Raw genomic sequence first — 14,955 nt, 5'->3', positions numbered from 1 at the left:
TCTCTCTCTCTCCATCCCTCACCCTCTCTCTCTCTCCATCCCTCACCCTCTCTCTCTTCATCCCTCACCCTCTCTCTCTCTCCATCCCTCACCCTCTCTCTCTCTCCATCCCTCACCCTCTCTCTCTCTCCATCCCTCACCCTCTCTCTTCATCCCTCACCCTCTCTCTCTCTCCATCCCTCACCCTCTCTCTCTCTCCATCCCTCACCCTCTCTCTCTCTCCATCCCTCACCCTCTCTCTCTCTCCATCCCTCACCCTCTCTCTCTCTCCATCCCTCACCCTCTCTCTCTCTCTCCATCCCTCACCCTCTCTCTCTCTCTCTCTCTCTCTCTCCATCCCTCACCCTCTCTCTCTCTCTCCATCCCTCACCCTCTCTCTCTCTATCCCTCACCCTCTCTCTCTCTCCATTCCTCACCCTCTCTCTCCCACTGTCTCTTCCAGCGTCTCTCTCGGTCTCTCTCTGAATTTGCCCACGTCCAGAAATAGACAGAACGTCTCGTCAGTAATTCTGATTGAATGCACATTTGCCATCTTCTCGTTCCAGTCATAATTGGTCTTTAGAAAAAGATTGCACTTGCTCTTGTCTAAACTAAAAGATGAGCCTGCGCCACTTTGTGCCATTACCGCGTCAACGAATAATGTTGCAATCATTTCTAATTACACCGATGGGAGGCCGAGAGCGGGGCCATCAGTCCTAATTGCCGGGGCAGGGGCTTATTTAGGTAGAGAGATGGAGGGAGACATGCCTCCCCTCTGTGAAATTGTCTCAACCGTTGGGGGCATTAAACCGAGGTGGTGGGAGAGAAACGATGTGGTGCGTTATGCCCGGGTTGGGGGTGGGATCGGGGGTTAGCGGTGGTCCGTCCGTAATACTCAATTTGTATTTTCTTTAGAGAGAATGAGGAGTCGGAGGTACTGTTCCTCCCGTAGGGCGTCCAGTGTCCACACAGAGGCGTGAAATGAATTCATAACTCGGGGGAAGGATGGAGACAGAGCGAGTGGTGCTGGTGGGGAGACAGAGAGGGGGAGAGGGGGAGGCAGAGAGGGGGAGACAAAGTCTGAGCGAATGGTTTTCTTCTCCTTGGGTGAGGTCGAGGCAGGACCGCCTGCCCCGTGGGTTCCGGCCCCCCATGGAAGGCAGAGATGGGGGGGAGGGACGCCATGCCGCCATTTCACGGCCTCCAAATTTAATCGCGGCCAACCACAATGGAAGCATGAAATGGAATTTGAATTTCAGATTGATTGTTTCTGTATTGATGGATGCCAAGCGAGGAGGTGGGATACCCCGAGGCCGCTGGCGGCTCCGTAAATTGAACCCGTCTAAGAAAGCGAAGCGTCGTGCCTCCACAAACACACGCGCACACACACGGGAGCGCGCGTGCGCGTGTGTTTGATGCCTTGCTTCACGAGGGAGCCATTTTTCAGTTTTTTCTTTTTGAAGTTTAATCTTCAGTGAGGGAACGGCGGTGCAGCAGGAATGCAAATGGAAAGCTTTGCCGTGCGCTGGGGTTCTCGCTGCTTGTTTGCATGCCTTCAGAATCTGACACCATTTCCTTGTCGTCATCCTCACTGCTCACAATAACAGTCCATTCGGCGCGCTTCGTTGCCTCCTCTGCATTTAAGCGAATGTCTTTTAAAGTGAGTTCCACATAACGTCTTTGGAAAGACGTTTTTAAAAGATAAAGAAGACTTTTTTGGTTGTGTTTACTTTGAACCCTTCATTTCCCCCCCCACTTTGCATTTTTTTAAATTGCCACATCCCCCCCCCCCCCCCTCTATCTCCTTCAGCTTCTGTCTTCCTTGTTTTTGTGTTTTAAAACACTTCATCCTTCACTCGCCACTCAAAGCCGGGCGGCTTCCGATGCAACAGCAGGGGCCATTAGCGCTACATGTGCTGCCTTTGAAAGTGTCCAGATTAACCGGATTAGGGGGGAGAGATTACAACAGCCTCTTCCTCACCCGGCAGACCTTGACCCACCTTCCCCGCTGCCGAACGGCAGGCGGGTGCACGGATGTCTGGGATTTGATATGCGCCACCGAAGGGCTGGATGGCGGCGACCATCATCCCTCCATAAACTAGGCAGAAGACGATGATGATAATGTCACGGGCGATGGAAAAACGGCAAACGTTGCTGAGTAATTGCGGCTCTACCTCGCTGTAGGATCCATCATGTGGACCGTTTAATAGCCGTGACCGCTTTTTAATGGGTCCTACGATTCTCCCTGAATGGGTCGGGAATGAGAGGCGTGGCCTAGCGGTGGTAGCCCTTCTAATACGACTCTGAGCCGGCGTTGGTCCCACAGTCAGAGGGGTCGGCCTTCACGGCCCTGCCTTCACAGAGCCGAGGCCCTCCCATTGGGTCAGATGAGAGCGTCCATGAGGAACATGCTCACCGTGCTGCTGTCAAACCGCTTCGCTCTGAGGCGAGTCTGAGCCGATCGTGTGTTGTGGTTCGTTCTAAGCTTGGATTCTACTCCGTGTTCCACGAAACCAGATGCAATCCAGACGTTTCATGGAGAATGTGCCGTTGCCAAATCACTTAGCTGTGAATCGGGAGGGACATCATTTATTTCTGTCAGCCGGTGCCCTGGGAGTGGAGAGCAGGAGGGGGGGCAGCCAGCCCAGGGTCACCTCTCTCTCACTCCCAAAGTTTATTTGTAAAATAGGATAAACTGGGCCCTGGTGCTAATGTACCAACTCATCACGCCAGAGAGAACACTCCGCTCTCAGTCACACTCTGAACGCTGACATGGGTTTAGGGGAGAGGGGGAGCCGCCAAACAACCCTGTCGGAAAGAACATGGAGAGAATTATGTTGGGGGGGGGGGGAGGCTTCTGCAGATGGTCGACTTTAGGGTGTTTATCCAGGGGTTGTTTCAGCTGAGGCCTGGGATCCACACTCGCCCCTCCGACGTGTTCTCTCTCTCTCTCCCTTGTTTCTCTGTGTGGTTCGGGGGCCGTGTGGTGGGAAGGGGGGGGGCGTGTGACCCCCCCCCCTTGCACTCTGGCCTCGGGGGCTCGGAGTCACCTGCCCTTGCTTACGGCCCCCCCGGCGCGCCTGCTTCACCCTGTCCCCATCCCTCAGCCCGTCCAGCCACCGGGCGATATGTTAATTGGGGATATGTTAATTGGGGATATGTTAATTGGGGATATGTTAATTGATGTTTTCCCAGAGCCGTCGGATCAGATTGATGGCCGCCTCGGGGAGGTGTGTTTTCCTCGCTCTGTTTTTTCCGCGCCGGTCATTTGCTTCGCATTTGCAATTTAATCTCCAGCTTTGGTCTTAAAGCACGCCGGGCTCCTCCTCCATGTTTCAGGAGGGGGGCGTCCCTGACCGCGGGGCCCCATCCTGGGTGTGTGAGGTGAGCTCCGCCTCAGCCAGCGCCTGCAGACGCTACGAGGGCCCGGAGCCACAGCGGTCCCCCCTCTGCCTCGGCCCTCTGCCGCCCCGTGGGTCGGCCCCCGGCCCCGTGGGTCGGCCCTCGGCCCCGTGGGGCGGTCCCTGGCCCCTGGCCCCGTGGGGCGGCCCTCGGCCCCGTGGGGAGGCCCTCGGCCCCGTGGGGAGGCCCTCGGCCCTCGGTCCCGTGGGTCGGCCCTCGGCCCCGGCCCTGTGGGTCGGCCCTCGGCCCCGTGGGGAGGCCCTCGGCCCTCGGCCCCGTGGGGAGGCCCTCGGCCCCCGGCCCTGTGGGTCGGCCCTCGGCCCTGTGGGTCGGCCCCCGGCCCCGTGGGGAGGCCCCTCGGCCCCGTGGGGAGGCCCCTCGGCCCCGTGGGGAGGCCCTCGGCCCTGTGGGTCGGCCCTCCGCCCCGTGGGGAGGCCCTCGGCCCTCGGCCCTGTGGGTCGGCCCTCGGCCCCCGGCCCTGTGGGGAGGCCCTCGTACCCGTGGGGCGGCCCTCGGCCCCGTGGGGAGGGCCTCGGCCCCGTGGGGAGGCCCTCGGCCCTCGGCCCCGTGGGGCGGCCCTCGGCCCTGTGGGTCGGCCCCCGGCCCCGTGGGGAGGCCCTCGGCCCTCGGCCCTGTGGGTCGGCCCTCGGCCCCGTGGGTCGCCCTCGTACCCGTGGGGAGGCCCTCGGCCCTCGGCCCCGTGGGGCGGCCCTCGGCCCCCGGCCCTGTGGGTCGGCCCCCGGCCCCGTGGGGAGGCCCTCGGCCCCGTGGGCCCAGGAGGAGGAGGTGGTCCGGCGCTGCTCTGAGCCCATATCCTTTATCCCGACGGCTGCTATACCATCCTCTGCACCACACGCCTCCATTAAGGACCTCATCCCAGTGCATTAGAGCCTCGCTCCACGATGACATCGCCCCCCTTTGCGTCCCCCCCTCCCTGAGTGTGAACCAGTTTTGTTGGGGCTTCAAGGCCAGCCCAGAAGTCTGTGTGCCATTGATGAGGGGGTTGTTATCAGTGGTGGGAGTGAGGCCCGAGCGTGCGGCCATATTGGAGCCGTGTGTTGTTTGCGCAGCCCTTTAATCTGTCCTCTAAGCCCTCTCAGCGGCTCCATTAGAGACCCGCTCAGCCTTTTGTCTCCCGCAGACCTTGGCTGAAGATAAGACGAGCTCCCTCGCTGATTAATCATCAACCCCCAAATTACTTTGAAATTACGCCACCCTAAAAGCGAGAGAGAGAGAGAAACTGAGAGAGAGACATAGAGAGAGAGAGAGAGAGGGAGAGAGAGAGAGAGACATGGAGAGAGAGACACTGAGAGAGAGACATGGAGAGAGAGAGACAGAGAGACACTGAGAGAGAGACATGGAGAGAGAGAGAGAGAGAGGGAGGAGGTTGCAACCTGCCTCCACCTCTCTTTGCGGGGTGTTAGTAGAGTTGATCCTTTGGTAAAGACGCGAGCTGCTCCGTCTGTTGGTGTTGTTCGCTGGCTGTTTGTGTGCAGAGAGAGGCTGAGAGATCTTGTGGTTGTTTGGCTCCGCCGCCCCTGACCAGGCATCCCGCGCCGCTTCCTCCGGCTAATCACGCTTTGTTATGCTACGGCACGACTTCCCCTCCTCCAGAAAGCAAGCGTACGCGCGGCTGTGTCTCTGCATGTGGAACTGTGTGTGTGTGTGTGTGTGTGTGTGTGTGTGTGTGTGTGTGTGTGTGTGTGCGTGCAAATATGTTTGCGTGTGTGCCAGCTCATGTGAATTCCTTGGTGTGTGCGCGTGCTTGTTGATGACCTCAAGCAAACCGAGTGTGTGTTTGCTCATGATGGTCAAGGTGGTACGTGTGCATGCTCTGGCCTTTCACATTCTCCCAACGCCTACCACTGTTTCACAGAGGCTCGCTACATTAGCGGCGGCCGTCCTGTGAAACCGCGACCTCCAGGACGCTGGCGGCGAGCAGCAAGCTGTGCGTTGGACAGGGGGCATCATATGGCCATCAGGGTTACTATTGGTCAACAGTCATCTCAACAGGGGAGGCTGATTAGGGGCGGGCCGTTGTGTACGTCACCGTATGACATTGAAAGCAATGTTTTCTCCATGGAATTCTGATGGAATTCCTGTTTTTTCTTTGTGTGTTACCCACCAAAGTCACGGCCAGAGGAGAAATATGAAATCAATAAGTCGTTAATACATTAGCTGTCCATCAAGAGGAAATATCATTGAATGCACAATGACAAGACTGGAACGCTCCCTACATTTATTTCTGCTTTTCATCCCGCCCTTAATTAAACTTTGGTTTATCGTCTTCCTTAGAAAGCTTTTAATGGCGTTATGAGCCGTTGTAACGGCGCTCCCTGGCCCTGATGGATGTGCTGGTGGTTATTCGGTGGCAGCAAAGGGTTCTGTCTCAGGCTAATGCCTCGTCCAGGCAGGGCATTGTTTAGAGGGGTCAGGAGGGTGGCAGAGCGGCTTCATAACGCCCCCCGCACAAAACGGGAACACACTGCCTTGGAAAAATAAATAAATGGTGGCCGCTCTCGTTTCTCTCTCGTTCTCTCGTTCTCTCTCTCTCTCTCTCTCTCTCTCTCTCTCTCTCTCTCGCTCTCTCTCTCTCTCTCTCTCTCTCGTTCTTTCTCTCTCTCTCTCTCCTCTCACTCTGAAGACAAATGGAGAAATTATGTTTTCCCACCTCGCTCCCTCCCACCCCCATCCCTCATCCCTACACTCTCCCCTCGCTGCTGGCTAATCACATATTCACCCAACACACCCCCACCCTCCATCCGCGGCACTGGGACCTGTGTCTCCGTGGGGCCGCCTCCCCCCTTCGGCCGCACCCCTTTAGCTGCTGGGGGGGGGGGGGGGGGGGGGGGGGGGGCTCTACTGTCTCCCCCGCTGCCCGACCCAATCAGGGCGTCGCTGGTCCCTCACCCAATCAGGGCGTCGCTGGTCCCTCACCCAATCAGGGCGTCGCTGGTCCCTCACCCAATCAGGCCGTCGCTGGTCCCTCACCCAATCAGGGCGTCGCTGGTCCCTCACCCAATCAGGGCGTCGCTGGTCCCTCACCCAATCAGGGCGTCGCTGGTCCCTCACCCAATCAGGGCGTCGCTGGTCCCTCACCCAATCAGGGCGTCGCTGGTCCCTCACCCAATCAGGGCGTCGCTGGTCCCCTGGGCTAGGTGGACTCTCGTTGTGCACATTGATTGTGTTTGAAGTGTGTGTGTGTCTGTTTGTGCTTGTTGGTTTGTGTGTCTGTGTGCCCGTTTGTGTCTTTTGTTTGTATGTGTGTGCCGGTGCTTGCATGTGTTCATGTGTGTTTGTGTACATATGTGCAGAGGCGGTCGAGGTGTCTGCAGACGGGGGGTGGGGTTCGGCTGTGTGTGGGTGGGGGTGGGGTTCGGCTGTGTGTAGGTGGGGGTGGGGTTCGGCTGTGTGGGGGTGGGGGTGGGGTTCGGCTGTGTGTGGGTGGGGGTGGGGTTCGGCTGTGTGTAGGTGAACGCGGGGAACAGGTTGATCCGAACTCCACTGAAGTGTTGGCAGCGGTAATGTACGCAGAACAGCCCCCCCGCACCACAGAGAGACAGACGTGTCATCGCTCTTTGCTCTGCGAACAGGGTTAGGGTTAACATGATCCTTCAGTTTCTTTGTGGCCGCATCACGTTTCCTGCTCTGTTCTCTGGTCCTAACGTGTTTGTTTCCCTCCTTGTGTTGTTCTAGGTCAGCAGTGCCCAGGGAAAGACGAGCCAATGGAGCGGCTGACATGACTCGGGTGACCGCCCCAAGAGGATCATCCGCCAATCAGGAGAGCCCATCGAAAGCCAGTCGGGCCGCCATAGGCCGGTTTCGATCATAGGTTGGAGGTTACCTCTGCCATCTTTCTAACCACGAAGTGGGGCGATCTCCACAGCCCTTGGACCTCACCCCGACCCCCACCCCACCTGACCGCGCCTTCTCGCTGCCCGGGCGTGAGCGTGTCCCATCGGTCGGCAGTCCCGCCCTCCTCTGCCATGGTGACATAAGCGCGGGCACTATGACGGCGACCCAACGTGAAACCGTCTTCCTCTCTCCAGTGGCTCCTCCCACTGCTGCCGCCTTCACGCCGCGTGGCTCGACCTCGATAACGAGACCCGCTCTGCTGTGAGCCCCCCCCCTCCTGTCGTCCACTTCCTGTTTCCTGTCTCCTTTAATGAAACCCCGCCGCTGAGCCCCGGAGGCCAGAGCCGGCGAGTGGCGGTGCGTTGCCGGGCCGACGGCGTGGGACGATGCTGGGATGCGTGGCGCGTCTCCGTCGGCTGGTCCGCCTGCTCCCGCTGCAGACCTCCCTGCTGCTTCTCTTCCTCTTCTGCGCCGTCAGCTTCTTCATCTCCGCCTACTTCCTGTATGGCGCCAAGCGTGAGCTGGAGCCCTCCCGGGGGGTCGCGACCGGGGAGGAGGGGGCGTCGGCCGACCCCTACGACCCCCGGGTCACCCCCTCGCGGCTGCTTCCCCCGGGGGGCGTGTCCCGGGGCCCGGGCGGGGAGCCCGGCGCCCGCACGGACCCCGTGGTGCTGGTGTTCGTGGAGTCCCAGTACTCCCAGCTGGGCCAGGAGATCGTGGCCATCCTGGAGTCGGCGCGCTACCGCTACCGGACAGAGATCTCGCCGGGCAAGGGGGACATGCCCACGCTGACGGACAAGGAGCGCGGCCGCTTCACGCTGGTCATCTACGAGAACATCCTCAAGTACGTCAACCTGGACGCCTGGAACCGCGAGCTGCTGGACAAGTACTGCGTGGAGTACGGGGTGGGGATCATCGGCTTCTTCAAGGTGAGTACGACACAGCGCACCGCCACACTCCCTCCCTCTCTCCCTCCCTCTCTCCCTCCCTCTCTCCCTCCCTCTCTCCCTCCCTCTCTCCCTCCCTCCCTCCCTCCTTCCCTCTTATTCTTTCACACCTTCTGCCCTGTCCATCTGGCTCGGCTGTCTCTGTGGAGATAGAATTCACAGGGTTGGAAAGACCTGCCTGGTTCAATAGGACTTGTCCCTCCCCTGCTGGCGTCTCTCTCTGTCTGTCTGTCTGTCTGTCTGTCTGTCTGTCTGTCTGTCTGTCTGTCTGTCTGTCTGTCTGTCTGTCTGTCTGTCTGTCTCTCTGTGTGTGTTTGTGTGTGTGTGTGTGTGTGTTGTTGTTGTTTTTCTGGGCCTCTCTGCTGTCTGATTTCTTCAGTCCCCTCCCCCAGCTCGCACGTCTCACAGATGAATCACCATTCCCCCCCCAATCACTAAAAGGCGTGCAATAATTGGATATGGAGGTATGAAGGCTGCTCTTCTCAGGCAAAATGCCTGAGAATGACACACAGCAGGTGTATGTATAATGTGTAGCGGTATTCCTGCGAGGGTAACCCCATCAGGGCTGTGTGACGAAATGCAGAGTGTAGCGTTCAAAAGCCACGGGACTAGGAGGTAAACAACATTCCCCTGTTTCGGCACAATGGATTCCTCAGCCTCACCAGGTGACCACTGTGACATTTGGAATTGTTTTTGAGGAGCTGGCTCTCAGAACAAGGGCGACAAACGCCATCAGAACAACGTTGCTTCCGTCAGGGAGAAGAGCTGCTAGTCGGCCACCCTGTGTCCTACGCCCCGCTGTGCTCCAGCGCCGTGTTAATACATTAAAGGGTCCGTCTTACTTAGTGTCGTGCACATCGTGGCTTCCTAATCCCAGTAAATACTCTGTACGACAGATTAAACGTTTTCCCACCGCGGTGCAGTTACGCACACCTGCTCAAAGAACTTGTTCTTTATCAGCATCTCCTGATCAATAGCGTTTCATCGCGCAGACGCTCGGGCGCGTGGGCAAGTGTTAACTCACACAGCGTTCTCTCACATCCGCCCACGCCGTCATGCTGCTGAGACTCAGAGCCTTCTTCAGGGGGGGGAGGGAGGGAGGGAGGGAGAGGGAGAGAGAGGGAGAGAGGGAGAGAGAGAGAGGGAGGGAGGGAGGGAGAGGGAGAGAGAGAGGCCTGTTCATTAGCCGTGGTGGTGGTCTTCGTGGGGCCACACAGGCAGTGTAGCGTGCCTTCACATCTTACGCACTGTGCCCCCGCCCGACTGAGGCCGGAGGAGGGTGGGGAGGAGTAGGTGGGCGGAGGGGCAACCGCACGCCTCCCTGTGCACCGCCGCCACACAATGAGCCTCTTGTGATAGAAATGTTTTCCTTCCTTCCAACCCCTTGTGTGTCGCTCTCTCCGTTAGGATCTTCACTCCCTTCTCTTTTTGTCTTTCCTCCTCCCTCCCCCTGCTCTATCTGTCCAAACGCCCCCCCATCCCATCCCATCCCTCTCCCTCCCTCCCTCCCTCCCCCTCTCTCCATCCTGCAGGCCAACGAGAACAGCCTTCTGAGCGCGCAGCTCAAGGGCTTCCCCCTCTTCCTGCACTCCAACCTGGGGCTGAAGGATTGCACCGTCAACCCCAAGTCCCCGCTGCTCTTCATCACGCGGGCCGGCCAGCCCATCGCCGGCCCGCTGCCTGGCGACGACTGGACCGTCTTCCAGTCCAACCACTCCACCTACGAGCCAGTGCTGCTGGCCAAGACGCAGTCGGCGGAGAGCGCCGCGCTGCTGGGGCAGAACGCCGCGCTGCTGCCCTCGGTGGTGCAGGACCTGGGGCTGCACGACGGCATCCAGCGCGTGCTCTTCGGGAACAACCTGGCCTTCTGGCTGCACAAGCTGGTGTTCGTGGACGCCGTGGCCTTCCTGACGGGCAAACGGCTCTCGCTGTCGCTGGAGCGCCACCTGCTGGTGGACATCGACGACATCTTCGTGGGCAAGGAGGGCACCCGCATGAAAGTGCCCGACGTCAAGGTGAGCTTGACGGTGTGTGTGTGTGTGTGTGTGTGTGTGTGTGTGTGTGTGAACCCTGTAGCACTTGGAGCGCGTCGTAGCCAGCATGGCTGTATTTTCCTTTGGTGGCTTTGTACGGGTCAAAGTTCCCTCGTGAGGGGCTGAGAGCTCCTGTCTCCTGTCTGTGTAACGCAGCCCCCTGTCCCCGCTGTGTCTCCTGTCTGTGTAACGCAGCCCCCTGTCCCCCCTGTGTCTCCTGTCTGTGTAACGCAGCCCCCTGTCCCCCCTGTGTCTCCTGTCTGTGTAACGCAGCCCCCTGTCCCCGCTGTGTCTCCTGTCTGTGTAACGCAGCCCCCTGTCCCCCCTGTGTCTCCTGTCTGTGTAACGCAGCCCCCTGTCCCCGCTGTGTCTCCTGTCTGTGTAACGCAGCCCCCTGTCCCCCCTGTGTCTCCTGTCTGTGTAACGCAGCCCCCCTGTCCCCGCTGTGTCCCCACGGTCTCAGAACGCCGCACACACGAGGATACGCCAACACACAGCAGTGTGGATGATGCCGTGTGTGTGTGTGTGTGTGTGTATCCCTTTGAAAGTCCTCCCCCCCCCCCCCCGCTGAACGGTTCCCAGCGGGGCCTTGTCCCGGTGGGCCAGCCCCCCCCATCAGACACTACCTGCTGCCAGCAGTACTTCAGCACGGCGCGAGAGGGGGACGCACCAAGAATATTGAAGGGCTTCTTATTCGGAATGCTCGCACACACACCACACGCAACCACAACAGACACACACACAGACACAACAGACACACACCACACACACACTACACACAACAAACGCACACACCGCAACACACACACGCAGACACACACCCGTCTTTATGTGTGCAGGAGGCAGAAGTAGGGGGTGTGGAGAAGAAGCTTGAAACCTCAGTGGCTGACTGCAAATCAGCATCACACACACACACACACACACACACACACACACACACACACACACACACACACACACACACACACACACACACACACACACACACACACACACACACACACACACACACACACACACACACAGTGAGATTCCCATCCAGCGCGGAGATCAAATAAAACAAACAGCCAAATCAGAGGAGAGCCAAGTATCAAACAGAATAGCGGAGACCTCGGGTTAGACGCTGGATGGCTTCTGAAAGAAAGTGGGGGAAAAAAAGCTATCTCTCTGTGCGTGTGTGTTGGCGTGCACGCCACGGCAGCACTGGCGGTGCAGCAGCGGCGTGTGCTTCACCTCTCCTCTCTCCTCCCTCCTCCTCTCTCCTCCCCCCTCCTCTCTCCTATCTCCTCCCCCCCTCATCTCTCCTCTCTCCCCCCTCCTCCTCTCTGCTCCCTCCTCCTCTCTCCTCCCCCCTCCTCTCTCCTCTCTCCTCTCTCCTCCCTCCTCCTCTCTCCTCCCTCCTCCTCTCTCCTCCCCCCTCCTCTCTCCTCTCTCCTCTCTCCTCCTCTCTCCTCCCTCCTCCTCTCTCCTCCCCCCTCCTCTCTCCTCCCTCCTCCTCTCTCCTCCCCCCTCCTCTCTCCTCTCTCCTCCTCTCTCCTCCCTCCTCCTCTCTCCTCCCCCCTCCTCCCTCCTCCTCTCTCCTCCCTCCTCCTCTCTCCTCCCCCCTCCTCTCTCCTCCCTCCTCCTCTCTCCTCCCTCCTCCTCTCTCCTCCCTCCTCCTCTCTCCTCCCCCTTCCTCTTCTCTCCTCGCCCCTCCTCTTCTCTCCTCGCCCCTCCTCCTCTCTCCTCCCTCCTCCTCTCTCCTCCCCCTCCTCTCTCCTCTCTCCTCCCTCCTCCTCTCTCCTCCCTCCTCCTCTCTCCTCCCCCCTCCTCTCTCCTCTCTCCTCCTCTCTCCCCCCTCCTCCTCTCTCCTCCCTCCTCCTCTCTCCTCCCCCCTCCTCTCTCCTCTCTCCTCCCTCCTCCTCTCTCCCCCCTCCTCCTCTCTCCTCCCTCCTCCTCTCTCCTCCCCCCTCCTCTCTCCTCTCTCCTTCCAGGCGCTGTTGGAGACACAGCGGGAGCTGCGCACCCACGTGCCCAACTTCACCTTCAACCTGGGCTTCTCCGGGAAATTCTTTCACGCCGGTGAGAGGATGAAGCCTCCTGGGGAGGGGGGGGAGGCGGGGGGCTGTGCTCAGAGCGGCTTGTTTACCCAGCCACTGGGCTGATAACAACTCCTAGCAAACAGAATGTGATAACGGTCCCAGAAGGAACAGCCAATCTCACAAATCCCTTTTTTCCTCTTTCTCTGCTTTCCAATGATTTTTTTTTACTATTCTCTCTTCTTCTTCTCCCTCATTTGAGATCATTTTTGACCTTCTTATCCCCTATGTCTCTCTTTCTCTCTCTCTTTCTGTCTCCCTCTCCCTCCCTCTCTCTCTTTCTCTCTGTTTGTTGTTCCCTCCATTTGTACCTTCTCTGCTTTCCCATCCCTACCTAATCTACTCTACTCCTCGCCGCCCTCTCCCCTCCAGGTTCTGACGAGGAGGACCTGGGCGACGACCTGCTGCTCTCCTACGTCAAGGAGTTCTGGTGGTTCCCCCACATGTGGAGCCACATGCAGCCGCACCTCTTCCACAACCAGTCGGTGCTGGCTGAGCAGATGCTGCTCAACAAGAAGTTTGCCATGGTGAGTGACTGCCGAGGGCTAGGTACCAGTCCCCAGTGTAGCAGCAACCCCTACCGCGCTATATATAGGTTAGCTTCATAATTAACTGTTTTAGTGGAGGTATTAGCAGCCAATTGTTTCAATACGCCAAATGGTCCGGCCTATCTAGTGGCAGAAGTTAATTTGGAACCTGAATACTATTGAATGTAGTAACGGGCTGTGATATCAGTGGGGTGGGCCCAGTGTCAGCAGATGAACCCCCCTTACCCGGTCTTTATCGACAGGTATCTGATGACACTCTTCCCCCAGTCGCCTCGGGTGCATTTGTCTGCTTAAGGACTAAATATTAAAGTGTGTGTGTGTGTGTGTCCTGATGCATTAACAGTACCAGCGCTGGCTAATGAGATGAGCTGTCGTTGCATGTTTATGCCTGCTGTGCCATGTTACAAACTGCCAGACGATCGCGTCAAAGCTCTGAAATGTGTTGTAATGTAACAGCTGGGGTCTAGTGCGCTTCCCACAACTTATTACTGGTGTCGCTTTGATATATATATATATATCTATCTATGTCTATCACTTAGTTTTGAAGATGTTTCAACTCGTCCCTCAAAGCCAAGCATCAATGTAGTTTTTCTTGGTTCATCATTAGGCATGTTTTGGACGCCTGCCGATAACTCATGTTGTCCTGTTGATAGAATCTGGATGGATTCTCAGGTCACATTCTGTGTCTACGTTGCAGAGAATGAATTCAAATAAAGTCTGTGGAAGGAGTTTGTCCTTTGAACCGGTGGATTCACTGTGTGTTTGCTTATCTGAATGTTTAGTACCTCTCTCTCCTCCCCAGGAGCACGGCGTCCCCACCACCATGGGCTACGCGGTAGCGCCCCACCACTCGGGGGTGTACCCCGTGCACATCCAGCTCTACGACGCCTGGAAGAAGGTTTGGGGGATCCGGGTGACCAGCACGGAGGAGTACCCCCACCTCAAGCCCGCCCGCTTCCGCCGCGGCTTCACCCACAGCGGCATCAGCGTACGCTCACACCCCGCCAACACGGCTGTCTGTCTCCCTCCAGCCTGTCTCCCTCCAGCCTGTCTCCCTCCATCCCTCCAGCCTGTCTCCCTCCAGCCTGTCTCCCTCCAGCCTGTCTCCCTGTCTCCCTCCAGCCTGTCTCCCTGTCTCCCTCCAGCCTGTCTCCCTCAGTCCCTCCAGCCTGTCTCCCTCCATCCCTCCAGCCTGTCTCCCTCCAGCCTGTCTCCCTCCATCCCTCCAGCCTGTCTCCCTCCAGCCTGTCTCCCTCCAGCCTGTCTCCCTGTCTCCCTCCATCCCTCCAGCCTGTCTCCCTGTCTCCCTCCAGCCTGTCTCCCTGTCTCCCTCCAGCCTGTCTCCCTGTTTCCCTCCAGCCTGTCTCCCTCCACCCTGTCTCCCTCCAGCCTGTCTCCCTGTCTCCCTCCATCCCTCCAGCCTGTCTCCCTGTCTCCCTCCAGCCTGTCTCCCTGTCTCCCTCCAGCCTGTCTCCCTGTCTCCCTCCAGCCTGTCTCCCTGTCTCCCTCCAGCCTGTCTCCCTGTCTCCCTCCAGTCTGTCTCCCTGTCTCCCTCCAGCCTGTCTCCCTCCAGCCTGTCTCCCTGTCTCCCTCCAGTCTGTCTCCCTCCAGCCTGTCTCCCTGTCTCCCTCCATCCCTCCAGCCTGTCTCCCTGGAGGGGGTGTGGTTCTGTTAGGGGGGCGTGGTTCTGTTAGGGGGGTGTGGTTCTGTTAGGGGGGCGTGGTTCTGTTGGGAGGCATGGTTCTGTTAGGGGGGCGTGGTTCTGTTAGGGGGTGTGGTTCTGTTAGGGGGGTGTGGTTCTGTTAGGGGGGTGTGGTTCTGTTAGGGGGGTGTGGTTCTGTTAGGGGGGTGTGGTTCTGTTGGGAGGCATGGTTCTGTTAGGGGGTGTGGTTCTGTTAGGGGGGGCGTGGTTCTGTTGGGAGGCGTGGTTCTGTTAGGGGGTGTGGTTCTGTTAGGGGGGTGTGGTTCTGTTAGGGGGGTGTGGTTCTGTTAGGGGGGTGTGGTTCTGTTAGGGGGGCGTGGTTCTGTTAGGGGGGTGTGGTTCTGTTAGGGGGGTGTGTTTCTGTTAGGGGGGTGTGGTTCTGTTAGGGGGCGTGGTTCTGTTAGGGGGGCG

The 14,955-nt window shown here is 58.6% G+C and overlaps 1 protein-coding gene across 1 annotated transcript in view; it reads left to right on the top strand.

The window, feature by feature from the left end:
* ndst1a (N-deacetylase/N-sulfotransferase (heparan glucosaminyl) 1a) overlaps positions 1-14,955 on the top strand; it is a 48,194-nt gene that overhangs the window by 23,366 nt on the left and 9,873 nt on the right. Inside the window, exons 2-6 of the mRNA XM_079744426.1 lie at positions 7,078-8,165; positions 9,716-10,198; positions 12,190-12,277; positions 12,667-12,821; positions 13,645-13,830. Of these exons, the coding sequence (XP_079600552.1) occupies positions 7,623-8,165; positions 9,716-10,198; positions 12,190-12,277; positions 12,667-12,821; positions 13,645-13,830 (1,455 nt within the window). The 5' untranslated portion in view covers positions 7,078-7,622. The remainder of the gene's footprint in view (positions 1-7,077; positions 8,166-9,715; positions 10,199-12,189; positions 12,278-12,666; positions 12,822-13,644; positions 13,831-14,955) is intronic.

The sequence above is a fragment of the Pollachius pollachius genome, assembly GCF_949987615.1.
Source record: "Pollachius pollachius genome assembly, chromosome: 10".
Lineage (NCBI taxonomy): Eukaryota > Metazoa > Chordata > Actinopteri > Gadiformes > Gadidae > Pollachius > Pollachius pollachius.
This window is presented reverse-complemented; position numbering and strand designations above follow the sequence as displayed.